Genomic DNA, 23641 nt, shown 5'->3' with positions numbered 1-23641 from the left:
AAATAGTCTTGCTTTATAGTTCGCATAAAACAATACATTGATTTAAATAGTGTAAGACAGGTTTTGCTTGGAAAGCCAATATGCAAGGGGGCGTGAACGAGGAGTGGTTTCACCTGAGAATACAATGCCCCACCCACTCTGCATAATGAGCCATTCATTCAGGTGTGACACTTCAGCCACAAGAATGAATGCAAGGACAAAAGATATATTTAGAAGATTTATATTGACCATTTAAGATTTTGCTTACATCAATCTTGTAAATATGTTTAGCTATTTTATTAAAAAGGTTACAATTACAACAATAATTACAATTTCAACAATATTTTAAGTGTACTCTTTCTTTGTAAAAAAATTATTATAGGCCTACATTTTATCATATGCATTCATTAGTTTGAATATAGCCAACACTGGAACAGCTAACATCTTAGTTTGACTTTATTTTTGACAAAAATAGTATTATATATATATATATATATATATATATATATATATATATATATATATATATATATATATATATATATATATATATATGAATAACATATGAGCAGTAATTGCTAAACAAAAAGCTTATTTGATGTGGCAGTATATTATAATAAACTGTACCCAAATCTAGTCAACAAAATGACTGTAACGTTGTTTTTATGAAATATTAGGGCATATAAATGTTCATTTGCAGTTTAATACGTTACTTATACAAATAGCCTACATTTTATTTCAACATATTTCAGTCGATTTTTACTCATCTCAGTATAGCAATATATTACATTAAATATGTCACATTAAAAATAATTAGATGAGATGAGAACGACTGACATCTCGCTCTTTTCTTACAGATTACATGAACTGAGAATATTAGTTTTTTATATAAATGACCATTTAAAGGAAGAGAATTCAAGCTTCATGCCTGTGTGTCTGTATGCCTGTTTGACTGAGTATTCACTGAGTTATTGTTCATTTTCGGACGCGTTTCAGAATAGACTACACTAACAGAGAGAAAGCAGAACTCACATCATGTTTATTTTTCTTTTTTTGGCAAAAAGCACAACACTGTTTTTATTGTGAGTATACACAAAAATAATACACATTTAACAGAATCGATTGATGTATGAATTATGAAACTTGTTTGTAATATCAAAGTCAACAGAGCAAAATTAATCTCTTTTGAACTGATAAAAAAGCAAGCCTATCGCGCCGGCGCGATTGCCGACCTCAGGGGGTTAATTCACTGACAAACTCATCTCTTCCCAGAATACTGTTTCCTGTTGCACTCTTCCCATTTCCTGTCTTCCCGATCAGAACAATCCTCAGACACTCCTGATCATCTTGTTCATCTTCAGCACCTGAAAATCACAGTGGTAGAAAGAAAACTTAGTGAAATGAAGCTCTGAACTTTAATATTGTTATGTTGGATGGTAAAGTTGCAGCTGAATGCTAATAGATTATGAACTGAAAAAAACAAACATCTTAAGTCACTTGCAATATTAATACTGGCTAAACAGACCGTCTGCTAGCTGTCTTGCGTCACCAAGGTCAGATAAATCCCATCACACAGAGCCTCTTTCACCTAGATATCATCATATAGAGACTGTGTCTGTTCCCAGAATTAGGAAATACAAAAAACTCCTAAACCCATCTAAGGTTAAAAATGTAATTGATGTTCAACAAATAAAAAACAGCTATTATACAGATGAGCAAATGCTAAAGCTTGGGTTGCTGAATATTCGATCCCTTACTTCAAAAGCACTTATTGTTAATGATATGATTAGACTATTAGGATATTTTGGGGATATTTAATTTAATTTTATCAATCAATAAATTCCTCTTGAAACAAACTTTGTTGTATTATTTTAATTTAATACTGTGATGCTGCTTTGATACAATCTGTATTGTGAAAAGCGCTATACAAATAAACTTGACTTGACTATAATCTAGATGTGCTGTGTTTGACAGAAACCTGGCTAAAACCAAACGATTACATTACTTTAAATGAGTCCACCCCACAAGATTACTGTTATAAACATGAGCCTCATCTGAAACGCAAAGGGGGAGGTGTTGCTGTAATTTATAGTAATATTATCAGAATTACTAAGTCTAGTTTCAAATATAATTCTTTTGAAGTGTTGGTGCTTAATGTAGCAATATATAGTATAAATGATAAATCACATTTGAGATTTGTGCTGGCTACTGTATACAGGCAACCAGGGCACCATACAGACTTTATCAAAGAATTTGCTGACTTTCTATCAAAGTTAGTATTGGCTGCAGATAAAGTACAAATTGTTGGTGATTTTAATATACATGTAGATAATGAAAAAGATGCATTGGGATTGGCATTTAAAGACATTCTTAACTCTATTGGAGTTAGACAACACGTGTCAGGACTTACTCATTGTCGTAATCATACTCTAGATCTAATATTATCCGTTGAATTGTGCCGTTGAAATTCTGCAGCCGAGCGATGACATCTCCGATCATTTCCTAGTCTTGTGTAAACTTCATTTAGCCAAGGCTGCAAAGCCGACTCCGTGTTTCAAATATGTTAGACCTATCACTTCTGCCACTAAAGATTGCTTTATCAATAATCTTCCTGATCAGTTTCATCATCTTAGCATCCCAGATAGCTTAGAACAGTGGTTCTCAACTCCAGTCCTCGGGACCCACTGCTCTGCACATTTTGAATGTCTCCCTTATTTAACACACCTGAACCAGATCATCAGCTCGTTAGGAGAGACTCCATGAACTGATTTGAGTGTGTCAGATAAGAGAGACATACAAAATGTGCAGAGCAGTGGGTCCCGAGGACTGGAGTTGAGAACCACTGGCTTAGAAGAACTAGATATTGCAACAGAAACTTTTAACTCTTTTCCAGCACTTTAGACACAGTTGCTCCCTTGCACTTAAAGAAGATTAAAGAAAATAGTCCAACGCCGTGGTACAACGAGCACACTCAGGCCCTTAAGAGAGCAGCCAGAAAAATGGAGCACAACTGGAAGAAAACAAAACTAGAGGTATTTCGCATTTCGGCTAGATCTGCTTATGTTTTCAACTCTATTAGAAGAAAATAAACAAAACCCTAGATATTTATTTGAAACAGTGGCTAAACGAACAAAAAATAAAGCTTCAAACAGAAGTTTCCAAGCAGCAACTTCTTCACTTATAAGATTGCTAATATCAGGGACAAAATTATAACTATGCAATCGTCTACTACAGTATCGTATCAAGCAGTGCATCGTAGTCTCCCTGACGAAAATTCTTATTCATTCATTGCTAATTTACAATTATACATTTCTAAATTACGTCTAATTACTATTCTAAATGAGCCAGCATCACGCCATTACACGTCAGAGCCCGCCAAAGGGGCGCGGCCTTAGCCTATATTAGTCCCCGAAAAACGCCATGATTTTAGCAGGTTTAACGACTGAAGCGACAACTTGCCAGGTTACTATAGTGCGGCCGGCTACGCAATACTCATTCCCTACTCTCAGGGAACTGAGGTTACGATAGTAACCGAGTAGTTCCCTTTCGAACGGTCACTTCGTATTACGTAGCTTAACGCAGTGGGGACACCTTGCAAAGCGCCGGACTGTAGCTCAGGACCCCCCAACTCAGGATTTACACACAGTTCTAAAGTATAAATTACTACACCTGCTGTTAATATTTACATAGGTCAGGTAGAAAAATTGCCCATAGGTTGTTTTAAAAGTTAATTTGATGAGAATTTGATTAGACCAAAAAAAAACAAGCTTTAGGCAGTTTGTTTGTGATTTGAGTCATGTATGACTATTGTGCATCTGACATAATACTGTTATGGTAATTGTGATGTCCTAATTATAAAATATAAAAATCGCAAATTTTTTCACAAATTTCTGGAAATTACCACTGTAGCATCTGGACCAATCAGACACACACAAATTATTTATTTATTTAATGAATAATCCAGCAAACTCACTCTCCCAAAATGCCTGTGAAACTTCCCCCAAAAACTAACATCCCAAATGAAGCTAACACACTGGCAGAACGCGGTGTCTTGTTATAGGACACACAGAGACTGATAAGAGGATTTTACGATCCAAAAGAATGTCCAGAAAGCTGCGACTTAATTCTATGTATTCTATATATAACCATTTGAGAAATGTGTAAACATTAGGGGTGTAACGGTTCACAAAATTCACGGTTCGGTTCGATACGATACACTTGTGTCACGGTTCGGTTCGGTACGGTTTGGTAGACTTTCGATACAGCAAAAAGAAAGAAATGCCAGAGAAATTTCCTTGATTTATTTTTTACGTTTTTTTTTATTTATTAAAAATAACATCATAAAGTATGATTTTTTTTTTTTTTTTACTTTGAGCAATTCTAGAGCTATAATTGACTCTTCTTAGGAGCATATAAAAAACCCAGCTCCTTGGAAAAAATTAAATGTAATATTGTAGTAGTTATAAACAAAGGTTTATTTTAGTTCAGATTAACATTTGAGGGCAGCAATTGACCATTCGCCGGCCCCTCCCCCAAAACGGCCATTGTCCAATCACACATAGCAACCGTTACTATGTGAGCATGTCCGACAAACATTCTCCAAGCAAGATGGTGAAGCGGTGCGCCCACGGCGTTTGTAAATATGTGGAATAAGGGCTGCCTCCGACAAAAAACATTTTCTAATCGACTATAGTTATTCATTTAAGCCATTAGTGGACAAATCGCCCCTTTATATTAATTGAATTAGGCTACTTAAATTACTTAAATAGGCTATATAGCCTACTACAGGATAATGAGCGTTTACGTAATATAGCCGCACAAGCGCACGCATAAAGCTTGCCACAAAGAACCAGTAAAAGTAATTTGGGGTCAGTAAGATTTAAGAAATTAAGAAAAGTAATAGGCAAGGATGCATTAAATTTATCAAAAGTGACAGTATAGACATTTATAACGTTAGAAAAGCTTTCTATTTCAGAAAACTCTGAAACTTTCTATTAATCCAAGAATCCTGAAAAACAAAACAAAACAAAAAACAGTTTTCTACATTGATAACAATCAGAAATATTTATTGAGCAGTAAATCAGCGTATTATTCCCTCAGATAACGTTAGGTTGCACGTTTTCTTGCGTGGGTGGATGTTGGAATCAATGATCACGTTGTTTGCATTCGCCTATGATTTGCCGAAATCAAAATGCTGACATTGAAAGTCCCGCTCGGAGCGGTAAATCAAACAATGATTTGTCCCTAAATAATGATATATTAAATCATAATATATTATATATTATTATTATTGATAGGATGATAACAGGTGTCGTGATCAGCACTGCTGCTGTATCAGTCAGTGGTTAGATCAGCTTTGCAGTAAAAAAAAAAAAACAGGACAAGGGAGATATAAACTATGCATTATTAATTATGACAAATAAATTATGCCCAAAATACGGGACATTTGGCAACCCTAACGTTAGTTTTTTCCCTTCCCCAATAACAAAGCACATAACGTTAGCAGGGCTGAACTGGAACAAAACAATAAAAATCTAATTTGCTAATAAAAATGAGCAAAATATAGCTAACAGCTCAGATAACTGCGATTGTCAGCAACAAATCGGAGAAAATCAAGACAGAAGAAGTCTACGATGCCTGGGGATGCTGGTTGATCACAAACTTTCAAGATGCCGTCTGCAAGTGTTTATGTCGATTGCGTGGGTATTAGAGATTTTTCTGCGATTGTCATGGGGTTTCTCAGATTTCACTTGAGACCGGTATGCATTAGCCTCGATAGTTGTCGTATCTCCTTCATTGTGTATTTTTATATTTCGAATATATCCCTCCACGGCATACTGTAACCCCTTTTGCCTCGATCTGGAGGATATCGCGGAGGTATTACTCCAAAAAAGGTCACTGACACGCACGGGTATACCTCTTCCCGTCATGGCAATCTGTCGCGCTGGTCGTGTTTGACCATTTGTTTGTCGGACGTAGCAACAGTAACTAAGGGGGGCGGGGCTCGGCGAAAGGTCAATTGTATTCATTTCGGTTTGAAAATGCGTACCGAAAACCGAACCGAAAGCCTCGTACCGAACGGTTCAATACGAATACGTGTATCGTTACACCCCTAGTAAACATGTATCTAATTTTCCGATCTCATGATTTTCCTTTAATGTGGTTGTCTTTTGTATTCTTGAAAACTCTATTGGGTTCATATTTCAGACTTTGGATAATATGGTTTACCAAATCAAATGTGTGGCATTTTTGGTATCTATAAACTCCAATCTTCATCCCCGTTTTGTTCATTTACATTACATTCTGCTAACTTTGTGACGCATTAGTATTATAAGCATCTTAAAGATTCTTGTGTTAAACATCCAATCAAATTGCATGTTCAAAGGGACAATGGGTCGTAAAATTTCCCTCCAAAGGGAAATCTTCTCATTGGCTCACACAGCTCCAGAGGTTGTGCCATCTTCACGCTTTAAAGTCACTGATCAGCTCTTAGCTCTCGCTTAGTCCCTTTCTGAAATGCTGACGTGAAGATGATGCTGAACTAGAAGCCTCTAAGGACCCACCAAGCTTGTGCCAGGCTGCGGCCTTGTCTTTCCATTCACCAAAGATACTCTGGAAACCACTGGTTCTCTCTCATCAAGACCACATCAGCAAAGATCAACTGGAGCCTCAACAAATTGCATCAGGACAGTTTAATTCAAATGGGCGAGACATGCAAGTATCAAACTTAAGTCTCATTATTTGATACATTAAGTATCTTTACCCCTTTAAAGAAGGGTATGTTAGAACTAGGCTGTTGATATCGCTGAATTTCAAACAATACTATAACTTCTTTCTTACCTGTATTCTGCTTCAGCTCTCTTTCCCTTGGTAAACTGTATGCATGTATGTGTGTGTATGTTAGAGTAGTTTAAGTGTTTAGACTAGTTAATACAATCTTGTTCATGTCACACGTAAAGTTGTCCGTGCCGTGAAATCCTGGAGGGACTAAATTAGTTCATGTGTTCATTACCTCAAGGCTAGATTACTGTAATGCTCTACTGGGTGGTTGCCCTGCACGCTTAATAAACAAACTACAGCTGGTCCAAAACGCAGCAGCTCGAGTTCTTACCGGAACCAGGAAGTATGACCATATTAGCCCGGTTCTGTCAACACTGCACTGGCTCCCTATTGAATATTGTATACATTTTAAAATATTGCTGATTACTTACAAAGCACTGAATGGTTTAGCTCCGCAGTACTTGAGCGAGCTCTTAACGCATTATAGTCCTTCACGTCTATTGCGATCTCAAAATTCCGGCCAGTTAATAATACCTAGAATATCAAAATCAACTGCTGCCGGTAGATCCTTTTCCTACTGTCTTCCTACCATTGTCCGGGAAGCAGACGCACTCTGTCAGTTCAAAGCTAGATTAAAGACATCTCTTTGGACTAGCGTACACATAATACATTATAGACTTCTATAATTCAATGTTAGGCTGAATAGATTAGGTCAGCTGGAACCGGGAACACTTCCCATAAATCCTGATGTCATTATTACTAACCCTAACCTTAACAGTAGTCAGAGAGCGAATTTGTGTTTTTTTTGCATTGATCTGAACTGACAAAATAGACATTACTGTTGGTTGAACACAAGTTAATAGATATCAATCAACAAACGGCACACCACACACCGGCTAAAGGTGGAGAGGAGAGATTTGGCTAGTCAAGTCAAGTCATCTTCATTTATATAATGCTTTTAACAATGTAGATTGCTTCAAAGTAGCTTTACAGTGATAAACGTATAATTTAAGGTAAGATTAGGGTTATTTTCCAGATTAGTTATTTTCCAGCTAAAGTTAGTTTTGATTGATTCGATTCCGTCGCAACGATCATTTGTTATTAAATTAGGGGCCACCAATAGGCTATTTTGCCTATATATACATGCCTATACACATCACCCGGCTATAGGGCTAACTTACACAGAAGAGACTTTGTTGCTCAGCACATGAAAATAAACTACTTACCGTGATCTCAGACTGTGTTTAAGTGGTTTCTCCACTGCATGGATCTTCATGTGTAGCTTTAGGTGACGTTTAATAGAGAAACTCGACCCACACTGATCACAGGCGTACAGCTTCTCTCCAGTGTGGATCCTCTCATGTTTTTTCAGATTTGCTGAATGACTGAATCTCTTGTCACAGTGTGAACACTTGTAAGGTTGTTCTCCGGTGTGGATCCTCTCATGTGTTTTCAGAGTTGATGGCTGACTGAAACTCTTGTCACAGTGTGAACACTTGTAAGGTTTCTCTCCAGTGTGGATCTTCTCATGTGTTTTCAGATATGCTGATCGACTGAATCTCTTGTCACAGTGTGAACACTTGTAAGGTTTTTCTCCAGTGTGGATCCTCTCATGTGTTTTCAGAGATGATGACTGACCGAATCTCTTGTCACAGTGTGAACACTTGTAAGGTTTTTCTCCAGTGTGAATCATCTCATGTGTTTTCAGATGTGCTGAATGACTGAATCTCTTGTCACAGTGTGAACACTTGTAAGGTTGTTCTCCAGTGTGGATCCTCTCATGTGTTTTCAGATTTCCTAACAGACTGAATCTCTTGTCACAGTGTGAACACTTGTAAGGTTGTTCTCCAACGTGGATCCTCTCATGTGTTTTCAGATTCCCTGACAGACTGAATCTCTTGTCACAGTGTGAACACTTGTAAGGTTGTTCTCCAGTGTGGATCCTCTCATGTGTTTTCAGATGTACTGGCTGACTGAATCTCTTGTCACAGTGTAAACACTTGTAAGGTTTTTCTCCAGTGTGGATCCTCTCATGTGTTTTCAGATGTACTGGCTGACTGAATCTCTTGTCACAGTGTGAACACTTGTAAGGTTTTTCTCCAGTGTGGATCCTCTGGTGCAGTTTTAAACAGTTTGCTGTAGTAAAAGTCTTCTCACACTCAAAGCACATGTACTCTCTCACAACAGTGTGAATTTTCTGATGTGCGTGTAAATACAGCAGAAGTGAAAAACTCTTTCCACACACAGAACATAAATGTGGCTTCTCCTTCGTATGAACTGTCAGGTGTGTCTTGCTGTCTTGAAATGTTTTGCCGCAGTGATCACATGAGAACGGCTTCTCTCCAGTGTGGATCCTCATGTGAATCTCAAGATTTTGTTTGCTTGTGAAACTCTTCCCACACTGAGTGCAGGTGAAAGATTTCTTGGCTCTTCTTTCCTTTAAAAATGTCAGTTCTTCTCTCTCCTCCTTCACTTCACTCGGTTCTTCACTCTCCTCCTTCACTTCACTCAGTTCTTCACTCTCCTCCTTCACTTCACTCAGTTCTTCACTCTCCACCTTCACTTCACTCAGTTCTTCACTCTCCTCCTTCACTTCACTCAGTTCTTCGGTCTCCTCCTTCACTTCCATCAGTTCTTCACTCTCCTCCTTCACTTCACTCAGTTCTTCACTCTCCTCCTTCACTTCCATCAGGTCTGACATGAAAGAAAGAAAATATTAAATTAAAATTTCAGTACATCAAAATAATTAACCGAGAGAAATATAAGTGAAAGGACAGGAAACTGAGTCCTGATGTAATGGTATGAAGTAGACAAGAGCTATAAAATATGATAATTTGATGCCTTTTGTAATGGAAATTTTACATTTAGATGTGTTTTTACTTTTAGATGTGTTTTTACTTCTAGGTGTGTACAACTTGTATTAACGTTGAACATTTATTTTTACTCATAAGCATTTAAAGAAATATAATCATATACGCTAAAGCACATTATTAAAGATATGGAACCAAGCTTTTAGAAATGCATAAGTTAAGATAAGCTTGCAGGAACAAAATGTTCTGGGTTATAAGGAGACTAAGTAGCAAAGAGACTGTGTACTCCAAGTGACCTTTTGTGTACTTCAAGTGTGAAAAATATGTGCGCAGCTTTGATAGAAATAGAGATAGGCAAAATGTGTGAATTCGAGCAGCAGCTAAGAACAGGAAACTTCTGCAGACATGGTATTGTTCTGTCTAGATATAATTTATGTTAGACAAGAGATCTTGAACAAAGACGTTTCCTTTTAAGGTAACCAAGGCGATCTTTTAAGACAGATGCAGCCTACCCAGCCTAACCCCTTGCCTTCTCATATCAGATACTCTCTGTATGTGAATGCCAATTTCTTGCAAGAAATAAACATGTTGATACTTTGCCTTTTCAAAGGTTCGACTTGTCTCCTTCCTCCTCACTTTTCAAATAGAATTATTTCCACAACAAATGGCGACGAGGATGGGATGCAGTAAACCGATGATCGGCGTGACTGAGGGGAACAATTGACTGATCATCCCGAGAGACCATACTCTGTGGCTCAATATCCTCAATCTTAAGGAGAGAGAATTGTTCTACTCATTACGACGACCGAGGTGAACGCACTCCTAGAATTGAACTCACAAGGTCATCAAAAGACGGTGAGAGAAAATTATTTACGTCGTAAATAAGAAAATTATTTGTGTATTGAATATTTTTCCTAAAAGGGTCAGGATTTTGGAATAAGCCTAAAAGTAATTTCCAAACAGGGTTTGAGAATAAGCCTGAAAGTAATCTCAAATGCCATGTGTTAATTGTTTTCCCAAAAGGGCCAGAGTTTGAGAATAAGCCTGATAGTAATATCTCAAACACCAGACGGGTGCTTGTTTGAAATAAGCCTGATCGTAATTTTCAAACATTACAGAGGCACTTGTTTGGGTAAGACCTACATCGACGGATGCAGGCATTTTGAAAGTCCTTTATTGACGAATATAGGCAGGTGCGTGGTGGCCACGCTGGGGAAAGAATTGATACAGTGAATATAAATACTGTTGAGTAAAATCAATAAGAGAAATGGGTAATGAAAATTCGAAGAGAGAGGAGGAACAGGTTAATTTCTCTAAGGGCTCGTATATAGCCATGGATATAATAATGGGAATTTGGTACCATGCTTATGTGCCATTTTTAATAAACCAATATGGGTTTAACGGGAGTCTAAGTGTGTCACATTTGACTCAAACCAAAGTGAATTGGGTGACTCATATTGTCAAGAAAAAAGACAAAGAACATTACAATAAATGTGGTGAAATCATAGTAAAATGGTTAAAAGAGGCAACACGCAGATAACAAAGACAAGTCTGTCGGGCCATTGCACCATTATACTCTGATAAAGAAAGACAGGATGCATCAAAGGAAGCATTACAGAATCTTAAAAATGACTGTTCTGACATTGCTGACTGTACTTCTCCCTTTTTCAGTCAATACGTGAAAATGACGGTGGAGGACGGGGCGTATCCGGCTCATCGCCCACCTGCTCTCAATCCTGCTCTAGATGGAGCTGCTGCAGGAGGAGCGCAAGCCAGCGCACCAACTGAACCACCGCCCAGATATACTTGGACAGAGGAAGAGAAAGGTGACATCGTCAACGCGCTCTGGAGCACCATATAAAGAAGAGAGGCGGCAGAGATGCAGCAAATACCTAGAAGAACTGCTAAACACAAACATGAAAGACTTAACTTTGCACTCACGAAGACATGCGACAAGAAAACTTAACCAAAGTTCAACCAGGTTTACGGGCAGACGACATCAAGGGCTGCGACCGAACCTGCGAAACCAATGCAACAGCCACCCGACTGATGATTCAGAAACAGAGATAAAGAGTGAAAGCGATGATGACGACGAAAGTCTCCATATTTTCAGGCACCGATGTTTGAAGTAGCCGGACCAGAGGGATCAGTTCTGGTAATGCGGCCATGGACCCAAGAGGACCTGAAACAAGCTTCTGAACACCTGCCAAACATCGAAACAGGTGGGGCAAAACTGGGTGCTGATTTAGCTGTTTTCTGCAGAGAATTCAGACCGACTCTTAGTGAACTGTGGAGACTAATGGTTTTGAAATATGGACCAGTGCAAATGGCTAAACTGTCAGACCACTGGCCAGAAGATTCCCGTCTGAAACATGTCACCTACGACGATCAGACCAACAACGACTACACAAAGAAGGTCGCCGATATAATCAGTTTTGAAGACAGTATTTCCATGCACGATGGACATTCACAAAGTTCGTCAATGTACTCAAGAAAAAGATGAAACTACGGAAGCGTATTTCCTACGACTGAAAGAGTGCTTTGATCGACATTGGTGGTATGGATAAGAGACAACCGCCAGCGGATCAGAATGCGGGACCTATGGGGTCTGATCCTTATGACGACTATTTAAGGACTTTGTTCATGGATGGACTGGACAAAGAAATTTCAAAAGCAATTGAAAAGAGCTGTGTCGGATGGCAACTGGCCTCCACAGCTGAAATCAGACAACATGCGAGAGACATCATGAGGGAATCATCAAGACGCAAAAAACAACAAAGACAAAGATCTTTCTCTAGCTCTGATAGCGCTGCACAACAACCCCAAACCAAACCACTACCGACAAAACCAAAGAGGTGGTGGAGGAAGAGGCAGGGGACGTGGTCGTGGAAGAGGTAAACATTTTTCACAAAATCAACAACGTCCAGATCGAGACCCTTGTTTCATATGTGGACAGAAAGAACATTGGCATGACACTTGTCCACAAGCAGCCTACAAAACAGAACAGGCGGATTGTGAGGAGGGGGGTGCGAGCAACGGGTTTCCTGTCTCTTCATCAGATAAGTATCATTTTCCTTTCGTTTCTGACTCTGCTCTTTGCAACGAAGACGTGCTTGCTAATGTTTTCTATAAGGCTCATAATTCTTTACCTTTGATAGAAGTAAACGTTCTTGACAAGACATTACTATTTTTGCTTGATATGGGAGCCACTAACTCAATTAAAGAAACAGAATTGACAAAACCCATTTCACTTTCTGGAAAGACAATTTTTTCCAGAAGTGCAACTGGTCATGTGGTCATAGAACCATTCTCAATGCCGCTTGAGTGTTCAATTGATGAGAAAAAATTTAAGCATTGTTTTTTTATTACTCAGACATGTCCAGTTAATCTGATGGGTCGAGATTTACTTTGTAAGCTGGTTGTTTCTGTTCACTGTACTACTCAAGGGCTTTTTGCTGACATGAGGATGCTGCATGCAGCTACAGGGGAAACCCTACTGGACAAACCACTGGTGTGTTTTGAATGTGAAATTTACTGACAAACAGGCAATGTTTCATGATGTGGAAAATGCACAGCCTCATATATCACTGGCCAAACCAGTGAAGGCCGAATGGCGTGACGCAGGTCCCTTCATGGCCAAGTGCCATGAACTGACCGACTGGGTCATAAAAGATCATAAAAGATCAAAAAAGACTGATCTGCCAAAGTGAAAGTACCGGATGGTTAAAACAACCGTGTCATAAAACATTGAGAGGTTTGAGAGCAGTCACAGTGTTGGAAGAGGAAATGACATTTGCCAGTCTGACCTTATATCGCACCTCCCTGTCATCCCAGAAGGGTTGGAGGGAGTTCCGAGTTGTCTATGGGCCAAAGATAAATATGATGTAGGTCTGATTGCAGATTGTGAGCCGATTCAAATTAAGCCTAAATCTGACTATAGACCAAAGAAAATGCAGTATCCATTAAAAAAGGAAGTGATTGATGGCATTACTCCAGTGTTTAATTCTTTGTTGGAAAAAGGGGTCATTGTTGAGTGTCCAGACTCACCTGTCCGTACACCTATTTTTCCTGTAAAGAAAATAAGAGACACAAACCAAGCCACTGAATATCGATTTGTACAGGAACTAAAAGCTGTTCATAACGCAGTTCAGGCAAGAGCTCCAAACGTTCCAAATCCTTATACGATCTTATCTCAGATTCCAGCTGACACCAATTGTTACACGCTGGTTGACATTTCAAATGCGTTCTTCAGCGTTCCAGTACATCCTGACTCACAATTTTGGTTTGCATTTAATTTCAATGGTAAAGCGTACACCTTTACACGTTTATGTCAGGTATACTGTGAGAGTCCAACAATATTCAACGAAGCTTTGAAACGCAGTATGGAAGGTTTGGTACTTCCGTCTGGCGTGGCTCTGTTGCAGTAAGTCGACGACTTGTTACTTTGCTGTCCAAACGAACAGATCTGTAAGCAGGCTACCATCACATTGTTAACTTACTTGGCAAAGCGGGGCCACAAGGTCAACCTGAGTAAGGTAGCTGTAAATCAAACCAAAGTTACCTTTTTATGGCGAATGGGAAGTCATTATCTGACAAAAGAGTTACTGCCATACAAAACTAGTGATGCTCCGATCAGCATTTTTGGGGCCGATCACCGATTACCAAAATCATGATCTGCCGATTGCCGATCACTGCCGATCACAGAATGGAAATATGATAGAGTCAAGAAAATCTTGAAGAACCACCAATATTTATTTAATTGTAGTTAGAAAACAAGATAACATAAGGCTACTGTAGGCCACCTTTTCCAAATAAGGCACAGTATAATTTTTCAAAACAAAGAGGGGTCAGGCAGACTACAATGGATGTAGTTGAGGAACTAACTACATCAGATCCAAAAAATAAAATAATGACAATGACATTTGAGGTTATTAAAACAGTAAGTCCCGCCCCTCGACTGCCAAAAATAAAAGTGTTTGAGCGAGCAAAATCAGCAGGCGAGAGGAGATCAAGCGCGAGAGTGTGGGGAATGATCATGCGCGCGCGCGAGGGCAGAGATGTCATGCGCCCGCGCAGGGTTTGAATGAGCTCGCGCGTAGATCTGTTATCCTCTCGCGAATGTCATTTACCGCGCGCCAGCATCAGTTGTGCGCTCGTTTATAATTGCCATTGAATTGCCGTCATAGGAGAACTCATTTTGCCACTGTTAACCCCCTGAGGTCTACGGTATCGCCGGCGATACCAGCTCGCTTTTTTTTTATTAGTGTAAAAGAAACTCATAAATACTCTGTTGACTTTGATTTTCCATAGGAGTTTCATACATCAATCGATTCTGTTAAATGTGTATTATTTTTGTGTATACTCACAATAAAAACAAAGGGTTGTGCTTTTTGCCAAATAAAGAAAAATAAACACGAAGCGAGTTCTGCCTTCTCTCTGCCAGTGTAGTCCATTCTGAAACGCGTCCGAAAATTAACAATAACTCAGCGAATACTCAGTCAAACAGACATACAGACACACAGGCATGAAGCTTGAATTCTCTTCTTTTAAATGAAGTAATTTATATAAAAAACAAATATTCTCATCTTGTGAAATCTGTATTAAAAGAGAGCGATTCCAGTCGAGCTCATCTCATCTCATTACGTTATAATCGGCCCCGCCCACGGAGAGCGCGCGCTATTCAAACGCAAATGGCTGAGGCAATCCTGTGAACGCCCCCATAAGCTCGAGAAAACACACAAGTTTATTTAGATCATTGTTTACACCGTCTTGCAGCGCTGTGAGGAATAATACTAATGGAAAATGTCCCTCAGAAGTGCGGGTATATCGAGGAGCGAGCTGAGGAATACAAGTAAGTTTTTTCCTTCTCTCGTGAATTTCTTCACGTGGGTTTCTGTTTATGAATGAATAAACGGCAGAGATGCGCGCTGTTTACCACAGCTGGCAAAGACAGTTTAAATTTAAATCGCGTGTGTGAATGAATGATGATGTTTTAGCAAACTGCATTGCTATACTGAGATAAGTAAACATCGACTGAATGTTGAAATAAAATGTAGGCTATTTGTATAAGCAACGTATTAAACTGCAAATTAACAATATGCCCTAATATTTCATGAAAACAACATTACAGTCAGACGAAATATGAAAGACAACATTTTGTTGACTAGATTTGGGTACAGTTTTTACTGTAGAATATACTGCCACATCAAATAAGCTTTTGTTTAGCAATTTCTATATATAAAATACTATTTTTGTCAAAAATAAAGTCATCAACTAAGATGTTAGCTGTTCCAATGTTGGTTATATTCAAACTAATGAATACATAAATAAAATGTAGGCCTATAATCATTTTTTGTTACAAAGAAAGAGTACACTTGAAATATTGTTGAAATTGTAATTATTGTTGTAATTGTAACCGTTTTAATAAAATAGCAAAACATATTTACAAGATAGATGTAAGCAAAATCTTAAATGGTCAATATAAGTCTTCTTCTAAATATATCTTTTGTCCTTGCATTGTGGCTCAGTCAGTGTCACACCTGAATGAATGGCTAATTATGCAGAGTGGGTGTATTCTAAGGTGTAAACCACTCCTCGTTCACGCCCCCTCGCATATTGGCTTTCCAAGCAAAACCTGTTTTACATCAATTTAAATCAATGTATGGTTTTATGTGAACGATAAAGCAAGACTATTTTCACATAATTTTGAAGAAAAAACTATAGGCGACGACATCCATTAGTCAAAAGTCTTATTGCCACATATTTAGTATACGTGTGTTTTGTGGCCTTATTTCAAAAACTTTAATTTTTAGTTTTTTCGATAACCACGCATAAACATTATTCTCTCAAAAATGAAAACATGTACATACATGTGGCTCACATATTATTGTAGTCCTGTTTGTGCTATATAGAGTGAATTTACACCTTTGCCATTAATATGTTTATAAGCAACTGAAAAAAGCACAAATGTCAGAGCATGTCAGAACACCCCCAGGGCCCAAAAAAACGCTCAGACTCCAGAGGGTTAAGCAAGCTCTGCTCTGCTGTTTGCCGCGCATGCGGAAAAGTTGCGCGAGTTATTTACGTCACGTGATCGGCTTTTTTGATCGGCGCATTTGGGGGTTGCCGATCAAGCTATTTTTTGCCAATATCGGCCGATCATGATCGGCGGCCGATCAATCGGAGCATCACTATACAAAACATTCCTAAACTGACCACAAAAAAACAAATGATGTCATTTTTAGGAATGAACTCGAATTGTAGAACATTCATTCCTAGCTACAGCGAAAAGGAAGGGCCTCTGTCAGCATTAATTTATGGTCAGGAAATGGCAGCCTCTGACAAACTGACATGGACCACAGAGGCAGAAAGTGCCTTTTGTGAAATGAAACAGGCAGGCCTACGCTTGGCATTCCAAATCCGGAGAAGTCTTTTACACAGACAGTAGCTGAGAAAGATGGTTACATGTCTTCTGTACTGTTACAGGAACATGGGGACAGATTGAGACCAGTGGCATATTTTTCAACAAAGTTAGACGCACTAGCGAGAGGACTTCCTGCTTGTCTAAGAGCTGTGGCCGCAGCTGAAAGAGCTGTGGTAGCCTCTAGAGATTTCGTAGGTTTCAGTGATTTAACACTGCTAGTTCCACATGCTGGTCAATGATTTTATTAGAACAGCCCGATTATATACAGCCCGGTGGCTGAGATATAACTTTGTGCTGTTAGAAATTCCTAACGTTACTGTTAAACGTTGTAATGTTTTAAACCCGGCAAATCTACTCCCGACGGAGCAGGATGGTGAACCTCACTGTTGTGTTTCAGCCTTGGAACAGATATGTAGTCCGAGACCAGACTTGACAGACGAGGCTTTACCTAACAGTGACATGATTCTTTATGATTCTCCACAGAGCTCACCACAGACAGACATATTACATATTAGAACTGCTCGAAGATTCAGCACCCAAGGACGACTCCTGGAAGCCAGGACAGCATATCACAGCCTCCGATAACACCAGAGCAACAGCTCCTTTCACCCAGACTGATCTCATGAAATGGCGTATGTATGACACGCCAATTCGATTTCCATTTTTGGCGTGCTATCAACACGCATAATCGCTTTCAGCGTGTTTATCAACGCCGTTGACTTAACGTTACATTATAAATATGACCTACCCCAACTCCGTCCCTAAACCTACCCGTCACTGGGGTTAATACCATAGATTATAAATGTAAGATCCCTTAAAGGACGACTTCACCCATTTGCATTAAGCTTTGTATTGTTAGAAACCCAGTCATATATTATAATAAACGTGGATTTTTCATTCATTTTTCCCTGAGATGGGAGAAATAAGGATTTAAGTGTTTTACTTCCTGCTTATTATGACGTAAAAATCATAATTTTGCGTCATAATAAGCAGGAAGTCACATTTCATTGAAAAGTGTAGAGACTACAAACACTAGCTCCTCATTATTCCAGGGGGCGGGACCGCTCACGCTACAGGCCTATTACAGATCAGTGGGTGGGACTGTACTCTCTGAAACTAAAAGCAATATCCTCCATCTTGTTTGGAAGCTAAGCTAACAGGCACTGTGGAGCCAGCTGTGAAGATATGACAATAGCGGAGGGTAACGTTACTCAATATGATGTAGAAGAAGAGGATTTCGGAAGTCTGATGCTCGAATCAGGTGTTTGTGGCTACCTTTACAAGCCGCATTATAGCGAAGAGCAGCCGAGGCAGAAGACCTGCCTGCCGCGAACGAGAAGCCCAGACTGGCTCGAGTTACGGCGGACTGGTGGCGCCGGTGATCTCACTATGCAACTATGAACTGCTACGAACACAGAGATAGAGTCCGTCTGCGGTAAAGAATTTCAACGATGACAATTTCTCCTGGACGAAATCTCTGAATCAGACGAGGACACGGACGTTTGTGTTGTGAACCATGCACCGCATCTGACTCAAGATCCCGGTAACGTTACCATGCAATAATTCACCACTTCGAAAGAAATACAAATGAGGAGTAATTCACTAATGAGTTCGCCAACTAACTAACGTTAGACATTTTGTGTGAAATGAATTTCAAGCTCTGGTGGTAGCTATCTAGCCTTATAGACGGATGAGTGATTCATATGCTGTTCTGGATTAGTGGGAGTGACTTGCGCAGCTGTGCAATGTGGTGCATTGTGGGAGTTGTTGTCTTTCATACAAATGCGTCCTGAAGTTACTTTCTTTCTTTCCTCGGTCAAGAAAGCACCAAATTCAAAATGTATTTTACATTTCGACTACATATATGACCCACTTTCAATAAAGATCAATGTTCCCATGGGTGAAATGCTCCTTTAACTCTACTCCCACACCTAAACGTCCATTTTATGGACAATATTAAAATTATAAAACGTAATGGACAGATATAGGAAAATGGCATTTTTATGAACAATATGGCATTAAAATATAGTTTGAGCCACGAATCCTACCCCTAAACCTAACCATAACCATTTCTTAAAACTACCTAGGCAACGATTATAAAGAAAAACAACAGACAGACGAGTATAATCACAATAATTAACCTTACAACACAACATCGATTCACAAAATACACCAATTGTATTAGCTTGATGTAATCCAAACCTTCAGAATCCATATTTGCAAGAAAAAGATCCAAACTCAGCCCTTTATCCAGTAATCGTCATCTTGACCGTAATCGTCAAACCCCGCGCTTGTTATGAATTCAAATGCAAAAATTGCACCCTCAAGAAGCGTTGCGACAGGTTACTATGGTTACGGCAGTAATATCAAACGCTCATTGGCTCTCGCCTTGCCTGCTTCGTCACAGATTGCGTCATGCACATTCACATTTGAAATGAAGTGCGCACTGCCGCGCAGCCCTCAGAGCGAACCGAACCGAAGACGGATTCAATTTTCATGGATTTGAATTAATAACTTAAATTCTGCTCTGTTACCTCTAGGGTTGGGTACCGAAACCCGGTTCCAATAGGGAACCGGTTCCGACGTAAACGGTAGTAACCAGACCGAATAAGAACGAAACTTTCGGTGCCTGATTTCGGTGCCTGACTTTTTTCACCGCCCCCTATAAAACATCTCGCGGCACGAATGATCCAGTAACAAAACATCTCCAGTTAACCAGCAGAGCATTCATTTCGTTCGTTTGTTAAATAAGAGACGATCTAGCGCTGAAAATTCTTTTCTCTTGTGGCTCACGCACACCGCACTCGTCTCGGACGCGCGCTTCAATACGTTGCAGAGATCGATCTATTTATGAGGCGCCGTCTATATGAGTAACGTTATGTGCTTGGAGAGTTTGTGTGTGCGTGCTCGCGTCTCAGATGAGTATGTGCGCGAGTTTGTGTGTGCGTGTGTGTGTGTGTGTGTGTTGCGTCTCAGATGAGCATGTGCGCGAGTTTGTGTGTGTGTGTTCAGATGAGTATGTGCGCGAGTTTATGTGTATGTGTGTGTGTGTGTGTGTGTGTGTGTGTGTGTGTGTGTGTGTGTGCTCGCGTCTCAGATGAGTATGTGCGCGGTTTGTGTGTGTGTGTGTGTGTGTGTGCTCGCGTCTCAGATGAGTATGTGCGCGGTTTGTGTGTGTGTGTGTGTGTGTGTGCGCCAGGGTTTCCGTTGTCCGGTAATTGCCGGACATTGGCCGGAAAAAAAATGAAATGTCCGACAAAATTAAATCTCTCCGGTCAAATTGTCCGATTAAAATTACCTAATAATCCCGCCCCCCTAACACAATCTGAATTTGAGAATAAGCCTAAAATGTATAAAACAAAAATACACCAACCTTTGGCTATGTTATAAAGGAACAGGCTCTACCGTTTGAAAGTTATTAAACAACATCGCATGCTGCATTTCAAATAAAGCGCACGCCTAAAACGGCTGTAATATAGGCTAGACCTAAACAACGAACGAATGAGCGAGACGTTTCAAATATGGCCAGGCCCAGGCAGACTAGCCGTAAAAGCTTTTTTCAGAGGCCAGACGCGACGGACGATGGTGAATCAGGAACACCTGAAGCCTCAGATGTCCAGACAGCTCCACCACCACCGGAGAAAAAGCAGAATCGGATCAAGACGAAGCAGCGAAGTCGCCTTGCGGAAAACAAGGTTACGCGGCTTATGCGCATTGCAAGTTGTGGAGAGACACTAGCCGCGTTTCCATTAGGCTACCCTTCAAATTGCGCAAATTGAAATTGCGAATTAAAAATACGCACAATGGAAACACGTTAATTTCGCAAAAACTCCCGTTTATCGCAAGAACGTTTTTATGCTCGCATGAGGTGGTTTTTCAGGCAATTCGAAAAAGGAATATTTCACAAAACTGCAATGGAAACAGTTTGCAGTCACCTGACTTAGAAGACGCGGTGTGTTTGAGGTCCATGTATAGCTACGCAAATAATAATAATTGTATATTATTTTATTATATTATAACATTTAATAAGCTATATTTAGAAGACGCTTTTATGCAAAAAAGGAACAAAGCTGAGTGTGGAGCGCGCACTGCATGGCACGGAGGCGCGGGCGTGACCACTTGCATTTTCCTATTAACAGTGGAAACAACTTAAAATACTCTATCATTTCTGGTCATACAGAAAATAATAATACATTATTCTCAACTACTTTTATTTGTGTAAACTCACAATAACAAGAAAACGTTGTGCTTTTGTAAAATAAAATAAAACAATCAGACGCACTTTCATGATCTCCATAAACTGGAGCGTGAGAACTGAAACAAAATATAGCCTATGTAGGCGAAAGCTTGAAATGTCCACTTTAAAACGAACAAATTCGAATCGAAAGCTAATACCTTCTGATTATGTACCTAATCCGTATGAAAGGTGCATTTCTCTCTAAAAGCGCATCTGCTTAACAGCGGAGATGGAGATGTGATTTTAGCCGACACTTAGAAAACAATAGTTTATTCATAATATTAATGGCTCTTCTCATTCAGCACTGCGGGAAAAACATCAATTCCAGGTTCTAATTTGGCCTTTGAAAACCAGTAAAATCGACATGTTTTCCATATTAATTTGTGAATATTTTAAATGTTTAATAAAGGGGCAAAAAGTCATAAACAAAAATCAGAAAATGCGTCGGTATTTACTTTTTTGCGCAGCAGTTGGTGTAGCCAGTTCAAATTAAAATTTTGGTGTTCAACTTTGCGTTTTAAAAAGACAACAAAGGGTCTTTCCCTGCCATTAATGCTTGGATAACACGCCACGTCTCCTTCCATTAATCATAATAATAATGTCTAATGCGGTGGCTGTGATATTATATAAACCAACGTCTGTTGCCGTGATTTTTTTAAATGACTTATCGTGAGAGAAAAAAGGACGTTTAGTACAACATCGGTTAATGGAAACGCCGTCATTTCGCAATAGTTTTTTTAATCGATATTTAGATAATAGCGCAAAACATTTGCGCAAATCTGTAATGGAAATGCGGCTATTTACACCGCGAGATATTCAGATATTTTATGTGGGGAAGGGGAATTGGTTTGTTAAACTATGAATGTGAAACCATAGTAAAAACAATTGGCGTTGATTGACGCCAATCGGACGTTCATGTTTTTTTTCCGTCTATTTGAAAGTTAGGCTAATAAACGTTGCATTCTGCCTGATTATGTAATTTTTTTAATTTACATAGCCTGCCTCCAGTTTTCCTCAACTTGACTAATTAAGAGGCAATATTTGACCGGCATATCATCAAAATGTCCGGAAAACGAAATCTCTGCCGGTCACTTTGACCGGCACCATTTTTTTCTAGCGGAAACTCTGGTGTGCGCGTGAGCGACTTTAGATGTGACGTTGTGCATTTCATATAGTTGGAGCATTCAGCAGTATACGTATGTGTGACTACTTAGTATATATACGTGTATGCAAGCGTTTTATGTGTGCGTGAATGAAGTTCGATTTAAGCCCTAGACGGCGCCTCATATCTATTCGTTCTGGTGAAATCACAACATATAATGCACACAAAGTGTCCCTGCTTGATATAGGCTACAACCACTGATGAGCATTATCGGTTTAAAAAAACTACGCATGCGGATTAGAACCCAAAACCTCTGACATTCTTGACTAAAGTTCAAGTTCAGCTGCAGTGTTCCTCTTCGGGTAAGTCTAGTATGTTAATACCAACTGCAAATCTTGCATATCAAGTATGAAGTAGCCTATATCAAGTATATTTATATGAGGCTATACTTTGTGTGTTAAATATTTCTGCTCAGTGTCAGATATTTCTCTGTTTTGTAAAAGTCTATAATATATAATATGTAATATAATTGATATATAATATATATATAATATATATAAATAATATTAGAAGACAAAATTTTTATCTTAACTTAAGTGTTTTCGGCTACATTAGCACAATTTTTAATTTAAACAGAAATCAGAAAATCTTTTTCAGAAAACACACACAGATATTATTTTTTTGATAAAGTGTGTGCAGTTTCGTTTTCTTAAGTACCGGTTTAAGAACCGTTTAAGCACCGGAACCCTTTGAAAAATACCGAGTAGGTACTGGTATCGGATAAAACCCAACCAATACCCAACCCTAGTTACCTCATACAAAACCACTGCCAGGGAGGACTGCGACACATCGTCACGTGAACAACTTTTGGTACCGATTTTGACATTTTCTCATTAAATAAATTATTGTGCTTATATTTGTCTGTCTGTTGTTTTTCTTTATAATTGTAGCCTACGTAGTTTTAAGAAATGGTTATGATTAGATGGTAGGATTAACGTTAGCAAACGTCCGGGGATAATGGTACGTGTAAGATTCACGTCTGAAGCTGTTAAACTGACATCGACACGCTTTCCAAAGGGGACCAACATGATTATTTCACGTACATTTTGCTCCGCTTCACTCGGACATTTAACGGCGTAGACATACACGCGGAAGATGGCGGTTTGTTTCGGCGTGAACATACACGCGAATAGCTCAAAATGCGTATAAATAACATGCCACTTTTGACTTGAAAGTGGCGTGTATGTTTACGCAAAGTCATGATGTCATGTTGTTTCACCAGACACGTTATCCCTCTCTCCAGCATCGCC

At 39.2% G+C, this 23641-nt stretch overlaps 1 protein-coding gene across 4 annotated transcripts in view; it reads right to left on the bottom strand.

Moving 5' to 3' along the window:
• Positions 1–883: 883 nt before the first annotated feature.
• Positions 884–23641, bottom strand: part of LOC309494337 (uncharacterized protein) — a 255507-nt gene continuing 232749 nt past the window's right edge. Inside the window, exons 4-5 of one of the 4 annotated variants that reach the window (XM_082163637.1) lie at positions 7986–9170; positions 884–1343 (exon numbers count right to left, since the gene is read on the bottom strand). In XM_082163637.1, the coding sequence (XP_082019763.1) occupies positions 1337–1343; positions 7986–9170 (1192 nt within the window). In that variant the 3' untranslated portion in view covers positions 884–1336. Of the gene's footprint in view, positions 1344–7985; positions 9454–23641 lie in introns of all 4 variants that reach the window. The other 3 variants (XM_082163640.1, XM_082163646.1, XM_082163639.1) reach the window with 3 other exon arrangements.

This window comes from Leuciscus leuciscus (assembly GCF_965113295.1).
Source record: "Leuciscus leuciscus genome assembly, chromosome: 1".
NCBI lineage: Eukaryota > Metazoa > Chordata > Actinopteri > Cypriniformes > Leuciscidae > Leuciscus > Leuciscus leuciscus.
The sequence above is the reverse complement of the archived record's forward strand: the minus strand, read 5'-3'. Positions and strand labels throughout refer to the sequence as shown.